Source organism: Tachysurus vachellii, chromosome 10 (genome assembly GCF_030014155.1).
Source record: "Tachysurus vachellii isolate PV-2020 chromosome 10, HZAU_Pvac_v1, whole genome shotgun sequence".
In the NCBI taxonomy this organism is placed as follows: domain Eukaryota; kingdom Metazoa; phylum Chordata; class Actinopteri; order Siluriformes; family Bagridae; genus Tachysurus; species Tachysurus vachellii.
Genome location: NC_083469.1, coordinates 892,501 through 905,000, shown reverse-complemented (window position 1 = coordinate 905,000; position 12,500 = coordinate 892,501). Strand labels below are relative to the sequence as shown.

The window sequence follows — 12,500 nt, the reverse complement described above, 5'->3', positions numbered from 1 at the left end:
GACAGAGAGAGAGAGAGAGAGAGAGAGAGAGAGAGACAGAGGTATTAAAAGGTAAATTATTTGTATATTGCATATTTCTACAGGTCTTAGTCTGACCTCACAGAGAGTCGACATTCACAGGGTCCTAAATTCCTCCCTCACGTCTTTCTGTAAGTTTTCCTCACCGTGATACTTTCTAACAGGAAAGACAAACATGGCTGCTCTCTCAGTCACGGCTGATAAAAGATCACCTTTTGTTTGTCTAGAATCCTAAATATAGATTCTTGATGATTTTATTTTGGGAAAAGTCAGATGTGTTCCTCTGCTGTTCTAAACAGCGCCACTCTTCTCCTCTGTGAAGGTTCTCCACCAGATGTTGGATTGTGGCTGTGGAGATTAGTGATCATTCAGCTACAAGAGCATCAGTGACACTAATGTTAGTGATGTTGGGATGTTGAGGAGGTGAAGAGAGGACAGTAAGATCCTGAGAAGATTCGAGACCTGGAACACCTGAGGATTTAAAACTACCTGTATACAAGGAAATAAAAGGAACCTAAAAAAAACACAAGAACCTGGGAATATGTAATGCTGAGAAAATACGTAGGGCTCCAGGACATCAGACCCTAAAACAGAGCACTCACAATAAAGGATTCTGTAGATATAAGGAACTGGGAATATTGGAACTGGGAATATTGGGAAAAGTGTCTCATTAGATGTCCCTAATGTCATATACATGTCTGTCTGTAGCCCTTTAACACAGCACTGTGGATGTAGATCAGAGAGAACATGGGACCCAGAAGACCCTGAGCTTCTACACTCACGAGAAGACCACACGAACCCCTCATCAGGAACACTCAGGACTTGGAACATAATCCTTTATTCTTAGAGAAGAAATCCATAAGAGACTAATGTGTTTAATTGCTGTGAATGATGGGAGGAGTCATTTATTAGAGTTCAGGAGAGAAATGAACACATCACACAATGCAGTGATATTAAGATCAATCAGAGCAGCGTTCATCTCCATCAGAGCCATCTTTTAATCTGCAAGGGTCAATGATGACTAATTTATTAGACAGAGATCTAACAGTGTGCTAATGGATACAGAGAGAGGAGTGTGTGTGTGTGTGTGTGTGTGTGTGTGTGTGTGTGTGTGTCTGCTCACATGGTGGAGATGTCAAGCAGACGGAGGTGTTGGTCACAGCCCAGCTGTGCCGCTACGTCTCTAAACTCCTCCGTCAGTCGAATCAGACCAAGATCCAGATCGAACTCAGCAGGGAACTCTACAATCCAGTACCTACACACACACACACACACACACACACACACACACACACACACACACACAGAGTGTTAGTCCCTCAATTCGGTCAAATAGAGTTCTGTAGATTTATAATCAAATTGCTTCATCTTTTCATGAAAAGAAAATACAGAGATCATTAAAAATGTGGGGGGCACGGTGGCTTAGTGGTTAGCACGTTCGCCTCACACCTCCAGGGTTGGGGGTTCGATTCCTGCCTCCACCTTGTGTGTGTGGAGTTTGCATGTTCTCCCCGTGCCTCGGGGGTTTCATCCGGGTACTCCGGTTTCCTCCCCCGGTCCAAAGACATGCATGGTAGGTTGATTGGCATCTCTGGAAAATTGTCCATAGTGTGTGATTGTGTGAGTGAATGAGAGTGTGTGTGTGTGTGTGCCCTGTGATGGGTTGGCACTCCGTCCAGGGTGTATCCTGCCTTGATGCCCGATGACGCCTGAGATAGGCACAGGCTCCCCGTGACCCGAGGTAGTTCGGATAAGCGGTAGAAAATATGTGAATGAATGAATGAATTAAAACTGTGTTTGTGTGTATGTGTGTGTGTGTGTTTGTGTACAGGTCAGTGTGTATTGAGGCCTTTCAGTGGCCTAAATGTCTCCATAATTAAAAGAGTCCCTGATAATATTGATCTCTTGGGACCTCTTCAAGTGTTTTAAACACACAATATATTTTTTCCTTAAACGAAACCAAAAAGGAGGGAAAGGGAAAAAAAAAAAAAAAAAGATAAAAAGGAACTGAAAAGGGAAAAAATAAAAAGAACCCTTCATTCTTTCCAGTCTGAGTTCAGTTATGAGTGAAAGACTTTTGAAGGACAAGTTGAGAGTCAGATTTGAAGCTGTGTTGATGTCAGAGAACAGAACAGAAGCCTTGAAGATGGAGCAGACGTTTGAATCAGTCAAACTGTGAGTCATAATCATTCAATCTCAAGTCAGTCAGTGGGACTGGAGCTGTGGTGCTGTGACGAGTCCAATCTGAGTCCAATCTGAGTCCAATCTGAGTCCAATCTGAGTCCAATCTGAGTCCAATCTGAGTTTGAATGTGAGTCAAGTTAAAGCTATGGAATCAGACTTAAGTTACAGGTTAAAGACTTGAAGCTTGAAGTTCAAGTCAATCTGCAATGAACGTGCTCTGAATGGAGGTGGAGCTTAAAGTGTCTGAGCACAAATTTAATGGACCAATCACAATCCAGAGGATATGACATCACCACCAGCTACTCTTCTTTGGCCTCCACAGACTTTGGCTTAACAGTGTATTAGCATTAGTGCTACATCTTTAGTGCTATCTAATGAACTGACATTAAGGAAGTGGATGAGTAACTAGCAAGATTTATGCTGTTATGCTAATGATAAATACCTCATTAAATAGCAGATCTTCAGCCTCATCCGCTCGCTGTCATCTCCTGTACTGTCCCGATACGTACACGCTCGTTAAGGACACACACACACACGCACGTACAGTCAACTACATACACACAAGTAAAAATAAATAAATAATGCAGGTAAAGGATATATGATGAGGAGTTTTCTCGCCAGCTCCTGAGATGAGACGTACCATCGGTGCATTAGCAGGAGAGTTCGGGGGAGATGAATACCGTTTAGTTTTCCTTCATCATCTACACCCAGAAACACAAACACACACACACAGTGTTATAGACATAGTTTAATACAAATAGAAGGCTGAAACTTGATCATGTGACTCCTCAGTTTCTCACTACATCAGCTAAGAACATCAGCTAAAAAAGAAACTGCAAAAAAAAGACAAAAGAAATAAGAAATACGTATAATTGTAACTGGAGACTCCTTCACCATATCAGACACACACACACACACACACACACACACACACACACACACACAATGGAGGAAACTTGACCACATTAACGTTCATGTGCAGATCTGAAAACTCACCGAACGCAGTGATACAGGCGTCTAACAGCAGCTCCAACGGTGCCGCTTTCCCCAGCGTGAACGACCCCATGACCTTCAGGCCTCCGAACTCACTGAGTTTTAATCAGTCCCATCGGATCGTCGTTCCTCCTCGTGTCTTGCGATAAAAGTCTCTCAAAACCTCGCAGGTTGATTAATGCAGTGCTGTCGAAGGAAGGGAAAACAAATCAATCTCGATGTCCATCAGCAGATGTTGTGTCTTTTTTTCTTTTAATTTCAGTTAGGTTTGATTTCATGAGTTTATATTTGATTAATGCGCTGCACAAGAGGAGAAACAGCAGAACCTCGCCATCTTTGAGCTTCATAGTAAACAGGCTGCATGAGTGTGTGTGTGTGCGAGTGTGTGTGTGTGCGAGTGTGTGTGTGTGTGTGCGAGTGTGTGTGTGTGCGAGTGTGTGTGTGTGCGCGAGTGTGTGTGTGCGAGTGTGTGTGTGTGTGTGTGCGTGTGTGTGTGTGTGTGCGCGAGTGTGTGTGTGAGTGAGGGTTTTCCACAGATGGCGTGTGATCTCTCTGGCCCAATGAACTGAAAGAAATAACGCTCACTTCTACACATTGAGCAGTGACTCAGTCTAATAAACAACATTTGTACAGCTTCAATGGACCACTGAAGGTTTTATTAAAAATCAAATCATTAGGAATCAATAATACATATTTTGATTGTAACATATTATAAGTCACAGGAAATGTGTAAAGCTGAAGTGTTTAATTAATATTCAGCAGAAAGAAAGAAAGAAAGAAAGAAAGAAAGAAAGAAAATGTTCAAAGAACAAGCTGAACTCACTATACTAAGGATGCTCTGATGGGCGGAGCTTAATATTCTAAAGAGTACTTTTGATTGACAGCCTTGTGATGTTTGAGCCTGTGATGTCACTCAAGCACATATTCATGGGGTTTAGGGTTTTTTACACACAGACACACACAGACACACACACACACAGAGGTGGGACAAAGAGCACAGGATGAGGCAGTGTGTGTGTGTGTGTGTGTGTGTGTGTGTGTGTGTGTGTGTGTGTGTGTGTGTATAAACACTGTGTGAGAAAACAGTGAACTGAAAGTTTCGTGAGATGCAGCAGAAGTTATGACTGCACACTGCTCTGTGTGTGTGTGTGTGTGTGTGTGTGTGTGTGTGTGTGTGCTTGTGTGTGTGCGCGTGTGCGTGGTCCACTCTCAGTTCCTCCTGCAGTAAAGGTTGTGTGTGTGAAAGTGACTCCTGCCTGATATTGACACACAGAGAATCCACTCTGATTAATACATTTTGTTATATATTTTACTTTTCTTTTTTTTTTCATTTTATTTACTTATTTTTCATCTTATATATATATAGTTGTGTCTTTTTAGAATGTTGTAAATGATTTAATAACATTAAAAACAATGAAATAGAACATAGAACACAGAGCTACACAGAACACACACAGAGCTACATATAACAAACACAGAGTTACACAGAACAAACACAGAGCTACACAGAACAAACACAGAGCTACACAGAACAAACACAGAGCTACACAGAACAAACACAGAGCTACACAGAACAAACACAGAGCTACACAGAACAAACACAGAGCTACACAGAACAAACACAGAGCTACACAGAACAAACACAGAGCTACATATAACAAACACAGGGCTACACAGAACAAACACAGAGCTACATATAACAAACACAGGGCTACACAGAACAAACACAGGGCGTACGTCGCTCTGGATAAGGGCGTCTGCCAAATGCTGTAAATGTAAATGTAAATGTAAAACACAGGGCTACACAGAACAAACACAGAGCTACATATAACAAACACAGAGTTACACAGAACAAACACAGAGCTACATATAACAAACACAGAGTTACACAGAACAAACACAGAGCTACACAGAACAAACACAGAGCTACATATAACAAACACAGGGCTACACAGAACACACACAGAGCTACACAGAACAAACACAGAGCTACACAGAACAAACACAGAGCTACATATAACAAACACAGAGCTACACAGAACAAACACAGAGCTACATATAACAAACACAGAGTTACACAGAACAAACACAGAGCTACACAGAACAAACACAGAGCTACACAGAACAAACACAGAGCTACATATAACAAACACAGAGCTACACAGAACAAACACAGAGCTACATATAACAAACACAGGGCTACACAGAACACACACAGAGCTACATATAACAAACACAGAGTTACACAGAACAAACACAGGGCTACATATAACAAACACAGAGCTACACAGAACAAACACAGAGCTACACAGAACAAACACAGAGCTACATATAACAAACACAGAGTTACACAGAACAAACACAGAGCTACACAGAACAAACACAGAGCTACACAGAACAAACACAGAGCTACATATAACAAACACAGGGCTACACAGAACACACACAGAGCTACACAGAACAAACACAGAGCTACACAGAACAAACGCAGAGCTACATATAACAAACACAGGGCTACACAGAACAAACACAGAGCTACACAGAACAAACACAGAGCTACACAGAACAAACACAGAGCTACATATAACAAACACAGGGCTACACAGAACAAACACAGAGCTACACAGAACAAACACAGAGCTACACAGAACAAACACAGAGCTACATAGAACAAACACAGGGCTACACAGAACAAACACAGAGCTACATATAACAAACACAGAGCTACATATAACAAACACAGAGCTACACAGAACAAACACAGAGCTACATATAACAAACACAGAGCTACATAAAACAAACACAGAGCTACATATAACAAACACAGAGCTACATATAACAAACACAGAGCTACACAGAACAAACACAGAGCTACATAGAACAAACACAGAGCTACATAGAACAAACACAGAGCGACATAGAACAAACACAGAGCTACATAGAACAAACACAGAGCTACATAGAACAAACACAGAGCGACATAGAACAAACACAGAGCTACGTAGAACAAACACAGAGCTATATAAAACAAACACAGAGCTACACAGAACAAACACAGAGCTACACAGAACAAACACAGAGCTACATAGAACAAACACAGAGCGACATAGAACAAACACAGAGCTACATAGAACAAACACAGAGCTATATAAAACAAACACAGAGCTACATAGAACAAACACAGAGCTACATATAACAAACACAGAGCTACACAGAACAAACACAGAGCTACATAGAACAAACACAGAGCTACATAGAACAAACACAGAGCTACATAGAACAAACACATAGCTACATAGAACAACGCAGAGCTACACAGAACACACACAGAACTAAGGACTTAAGTGCATTGCTGCACAGTCGTGAGCCAGCAAGGTGAACAGCAGTGGACTGAGCACGCAGCCCTGAGGGTCTCCAGTGCTCAGTATGGTGGTGCTGGAGATGATGTTCCTGATCCAGACTGACTGAGGTCTCCCAGTCAGGAAGTCCAGGATCCAGTTGCAGAGGGAGGTGTTCAGTCCCAGCAGGCCCAGCTTCCCAATCAGGTGTTGAGGGATGATTGTGTTAAATGCTGAACTAAAGTCTATGTACAGCATTCGTACGTAAGTGTCTTTATTGTTTGAATCGGTTGCAACGAGTTTTCGTGCCTGTCTCAGTGTTTAAATTATACATTTTTTTATTTTCTCTTTTTGGTTATTTTATGTTGTCGCTTTCATTTATTAAATTCTTTACTTTTCTATCGCAGTTAATTTTATTCCTCTTCTTCTGGAGATGCTTTTTTGTTTCCTGTCTTCAAACAGGTAGCGGAGGAAACGCTCTTTGGATCTTTTAAATATTCCACTCTGATTCAAGTCAAAGGCACGTAATCATGTGTGTGAGCTGCGGCATGTTTATTAATTCTTCCTCTGTCATTAGCATTAATTTTACTTGTGATAAGTGTATGTTAGTTAGCTCACAGCAGGGCAAATGGGTGATGACTCGGCGGCAAAGTCACAAAGCCAAAGCTAACGCGAAGGCTTGCCCACGGGAGCACCACACCTCTCTACTTCACATGTCTATCAGGTTTGCTCTCCTCAGTGAAGCGCCCGCTGAGAAACCTGAAAGAGCTCTGGTTATAGGAGACTCCATCTTAAGGCATGTGAAATTAGCTAACCCCCTTTAGGGGCTCCAGCAGCACTGGTTAGGTGTATTCCAGGAGCCAGGGTGCCGGTACTCAAAGGTAGTTTTCCATGTAGGAGCTGACGATATACGCCTTCGTCAGTCAGAGATTACTAAGAGTAATTTTGTAGAGGTGTGTAAATTGGCGAAGGCGATGTCCGATGCTGTTGTATGCTCTGGCGATGTAGCTTACAGCAGGTTATGGTCGCTGAACTGCTGGATGTCCAGGTGGTGCTCCAAAAACAATGTGGGCTTCATAAATAATTGGAGCACTTTTGAGGGCAAGGCTGGCCTGTTAGGACGGGACGGTGTCCATCCCACATGGGAAGGTGCTGCTCTCATTTCGTGCAGTATAGCACATAGTTTAAGAACAGGCCTAGTTAACAATCCAGAGCCAGGGCCAGGGAGCAGACAAGCAGGCTAATCTGACCGTCTGCTAGCTGCATTGAGTCGTCACCCAGGGTTCACAATATAGATGAGTCAAACCAAACCAGTTTGTCGAAGCTTAAACGAAGCTTGTCCACCCGGTTATAGTTATATACATCAGCCACGAATAACAGGCGGGGGAGGAGGTGTCGCAGTTATTCAGGATGATAAGCTCGATGTCAAGCAAGAATCTAGACACATGTTTAACCCATTCAGAGTTTTTCATACTAACATAACGTATGTAGACACAAAAAATAAGTCTACTGAGTCAGTTCCTCTAATTGTTATTTACAGACGCTGTAGGTTGGATTATTGTAATGCTTTACTGTCTGGATGTTCCAGTAGGAGCATAAACAAGCTCCAGTTAGTCCAGAACACAGCAGCTAGAGTCCTAACTAGAACCAGAAGATATGAACACATCACCTCTATCTTATACTCATTGTATTGGCTTCCAGTCAAGTTTCACATTGATTATAAAACACTATTATTAACCTAATTAATGGTCTCACACCACAGTACCTAAGAGATCTTTTGTTTTTTTTTTATGATCCGTCACACCTACTTCAATCAAACGGTGCAGGATATTTGGCAGAGCTTTTTCTCACAGAGCCCCACAGTTATAGAGCAGACATCCAATTAGTGTTCGGGACTCAGACACAGTCTCAGTGTTTAAGTCCAGGATAAACTCACATTTGTTTAGTTCAGCTTCTTATGAATAATTCTCTTAGGTAAAGGAGCAGATCTGGAGGGTTCCTGGTCACAGAGTGTTTGGTGAACTGGGATGTCTGGATGTTGTCTCCTTACCCCCCCTCAGAAGTCACTCAGGTCTGCAGACTGTGGAGTGGTGGGACGCTTTACATCCCAGGAAGCCTGAGTCCCTGTTTGCACTTTGCACATAATTTACATTGTCCATCACCTGATTACCATCATAGCTAACAATTTTCTAATCTCTCTCGCTCTCTCTCACTCTCTCTCTCTCTGTTGAACTATATATGTCACTTCCGAGCTCCCAGTCTTCCGAGTTCCTTGCCTGATTGTCTCTTCATACTGAGCTACTTCATCAATCTTGATGTTCTACCCCTGGTTGGAGTCTCATCACCCGGTGGTCATCTTGCCAGGGTCTGATCTGCATGGTCAGCCAGTTTCTCATGGGATTATTGTGTATAAAGCCACCTGTGCAGCCATCCATGGCTTTTGGTTGGAGCGTGTGGTGATGGTCTTGGAGACGGTCACATCATCAATGCACTTGGCAATGTAGCTGGTCACCGATGCTGTTTACTCCTCCAAGTTAATGGAGTTGCAGAACTGGTTTAGAGTCTGACGAGTGGTCTGTATGCTGGAATTAGCATAACAGCGATGTGGTCTGAGTGGCCGAGGTGGGGGCGGGGCTCCGTATGACAGTGGGAGGGGCTCTGCATGGTACACACCAGAAATGTTTGTGTAAACAAGATCCAGCGTATGTAAAGTCCACATAGTGGTGGGGCACTGACTTGATATTTATATGAAATCAGTGATAATAAAGTCCATTAGGGTGAACATTCTGCAGATCGCTAATAGCCCCATAGAGTTCACATAGAGCCTCTTTAGCATTAGCGCTCGGGGGAATGTACACTCTAACAATGAAAACCATTTGTGTGTCTTTGTGTGTGTCAGTGTGTGTGTGTGTCGGTGTGTGTGTGTGTGTTGGTGTGTGTGTGTCTCGTTTTCCTGCTATTCTTTTCCCAGTGTGTGTTTCCTGCCTGTGTGCCACTAAAAATACACACAACATCTAAAGGTAAACTGGAACATAATGCAGGAAATGTGTCACTGTGTATGTGTTTGTGTGTGTGTGTGTGTGTGTGTGTGTGTGTGTGTGTGTGTGTGTGTGTTTGCTTAATTAGCTGAATGCATGACAAAATTGGGTACTTTCTGTCCATGTAAAACTGTGTGACGGGGAAGTGTGTGTGTGTGTGTGTGTGTGTGTGTGTTTGCTTAATTAGCTGAATGCATGACAGATTTGGGTACTTTCTGTCCATGTAAAACTGTGTGACAGGGAAGTGTGTGTGTGTGTGTGTGTGTGTGTGTGTGTGTGCTTAATTAGCTCAATGCATGACAAAATTGGGTACTTTCTGTCCATGTGAAACTGTGTGTGACAGGGAAGTGTGTGTGTGTGTGTGTGTGTGTATCAGTTCCCTGTAATGAGTAAAGATCCTCAGCACTCATGTGTCAGATGATAAATACGCTGTATGTTTTGTGTTGGTGTGGTTTTGTGTTTTTGTGTCTCTGCAGCAGCTCATCAACAGGATGTGTTAAAAATCACTATTTCCTGCTGCGCTCTAATGCTGGTCTAATGACGTTATCTTATCCCACACCTTCAGCGTCACCTTCAACTGACCTCTACAACAAAAGAGCAGCAAAATGGAACATAAATCAGCTCTGAGGAGACGATAGCATGAGCCGCTAACGTCTTGCACACAGGGTTCAGAGCTCGCTGGTGTTTAACCACCAAACAGACAAAACACCTGACTTCAACGCCACAGAACCTCACACTCATCTCTCTCTCACTCTCGCTCTCTCGCTCTCTCGCTCTCTTCCTCTCTGTTCACTTTAGTACCTACTTTATTTACTTTCTTATTTATTTGTTTGTTTAGTTGTTTGTTTATGATTTTTAGATGAACTTGAGAAGTGCAGTAACCTTTAGTTTGTAAGATTCTAAAGTGTCTTTAAAATAATGAACCTCTCTGCTGATCTGTCGTCTTTCTGCTTTTTTCTGTCGTGTTCCAGGTGAAGCTGCAGCTCGTCATCATTCTCCATCTACAACAAGGAAGAGCTTCAGAAAACCCCAGCAACCTGGAAATGTCTCACTGATCACTGAGTGACATCACGCCAACATCGCTTACCATCAGTTCAGTTAGCACACACATGCATACACACACGTACACACAGACACACTCACACACGCACACACATACACACACTCACACTCACACACACACACACACACAGACACATGCATACACATGCATACACACATGGACACACACACATGCATACACACACGGACACACACACACACATGCATACACACACGTACACTCACACACGTACACGCACACACACACATACACACACACACACATGCATACACACACAGACACACAGACACACTCACACACGCACACACACATGCATACACATACACACACGGACGGACACACACATACACACACAGACACACTCGCACACACACACACACACACACACACACACACACACACACATGGACACACACACACACGGACACACGTGCACACGGACACACGCACACATACACACAGACACACACATACACACACAAATGCACACACACATACACACAGGGACACACACAGACACACTCACACACGCACACACACATACACACACGGACACATGCACACACACACACACACACATACACACACACATACACACACACACACACACACACACACAGACACACTCACACACGCACTCAGACACACACACATACATACACACATGGACACACACACATACATATACACACATGCACACACACAGACACACACACACATATATATACACACACACACACACACACACACACACTTCTGAAGCTTGTAGAAGAACAAAACCGAATTTGCTCAGAGCTGTAAATTTAAAACACTGTAACAGCTTTATAAGTTCTGTCTTAACCTCTGAGTGTGTGTGTGCGTGTGCGTATGTGTGTGTGTGTGTGTCTGTTCACTTGAGAGCTAGGTCACTAAGATCACAGATCTCTTCATGTTCATGCTGTAAATCACTGTAAATTGGACCTTTTTCTGTCACTAATCTCTGGAGCACTTTACCTGTTAACGCAGTCACTGAGGCTGCAGGGTTTAGTTTTAACTCCATGTGATCACTTGTATAAAGTTGAATCGTTAATAAAACACTGAATCGTGATTCATTTAATTTTATGTAGATATTACTGTAGAGATTAGAGTCTAAATCTGTTAACGACGTGTCCCTCGGCCGGGGGCGCGGTTTATGATGCAGCAAGACACAAATAAATGACTGTAAAGGACTGTGTAAAGGTTTAATTTTAAAGGTTTATCGTTATTGTTTTTGCCTTTGGGTCGACTTCTGTTGAGTTAAATCTGCTCCAGAAATAACGTTAGTCTTGTTTTGTCTTTTGCCTCCATGTTGTTTGTGTTCCTGAGGTGGGAAATGACATCATTATGATTCTCTGATCATCACAGACACCACAATAGCACATGCTGTGATTAGGAGGCACTGTTTCCTTTGTCCAACTCCGCTGTGGAATTTGTGGCTAAATATAATGCTGACATGATGGAGCTTGCTGATTTCTGGGAGACTGATGTTCATCAACCTGCACGTACTCGAGTACGAACAAAATCACTGCCTGCTCTAAACCTGATGGAACTTGTTTTGTTTGGCCAAGAAAACATTTACGCGCAGCTTTAGTGAACGATGATGAATGTGATTCTGCTCCAGTCTCATCTGAGTCCTCTGAGTCCAGCTCCATGTCAAGTGATTAAACAACAAGACAATAAAGTGAGAAATTGAAATAAGTTTGTTCTTAGCAGGAAATAACATCATGCTGAAAGTGGGACACTTTAACAAAGACTGGATGATAGATCACAAATCGTGATGGCTGATTGGACGGTTTTGCAATGACATCATCGAAGTATCACCCAGGTTTACGGCCTGCACGCGATGGG

The 12,500-nt window shown here is 42.8% G+C and overlaps 1 protein-coding gene across 1 annotated transcript in view; it reads right to left on the bottom strand.

The window, feature by feature from the left end:
- The window catches only part of rasgrp3 (RAS guanyl releasing protein 3 (calcium and DAG-regulated)), a 43,742-nt gene that overhangs the window by 22,451 nt on the left and 8,791 nt on the right, over positions 1–12,500 (bottom strand). The window contains exons 2-5 of the mRNA XM_060878998.1: positions 3,199–3,381; positions 2,801–2,903; positions 2,645–2,707; positions 1,142–1,273 (exon numbers count right to left, since the gene is read on the bottom strand). Coding sequence (XP_060734981.1) covers positions 1,142–1,273; positions 2,645–2,707; positions 2,801–2,903; positions 3,199–3,268 — 368 coding nt within the window. The 5' untranslated portion in view covers positions 3,269–3,381. The remainder of the gene's footprint in view (positions 1–1,141; positions 1,274–2,644; positions 2,708–2,800; positions 2,904–3,198; positions 3,382–12,500) is intronic.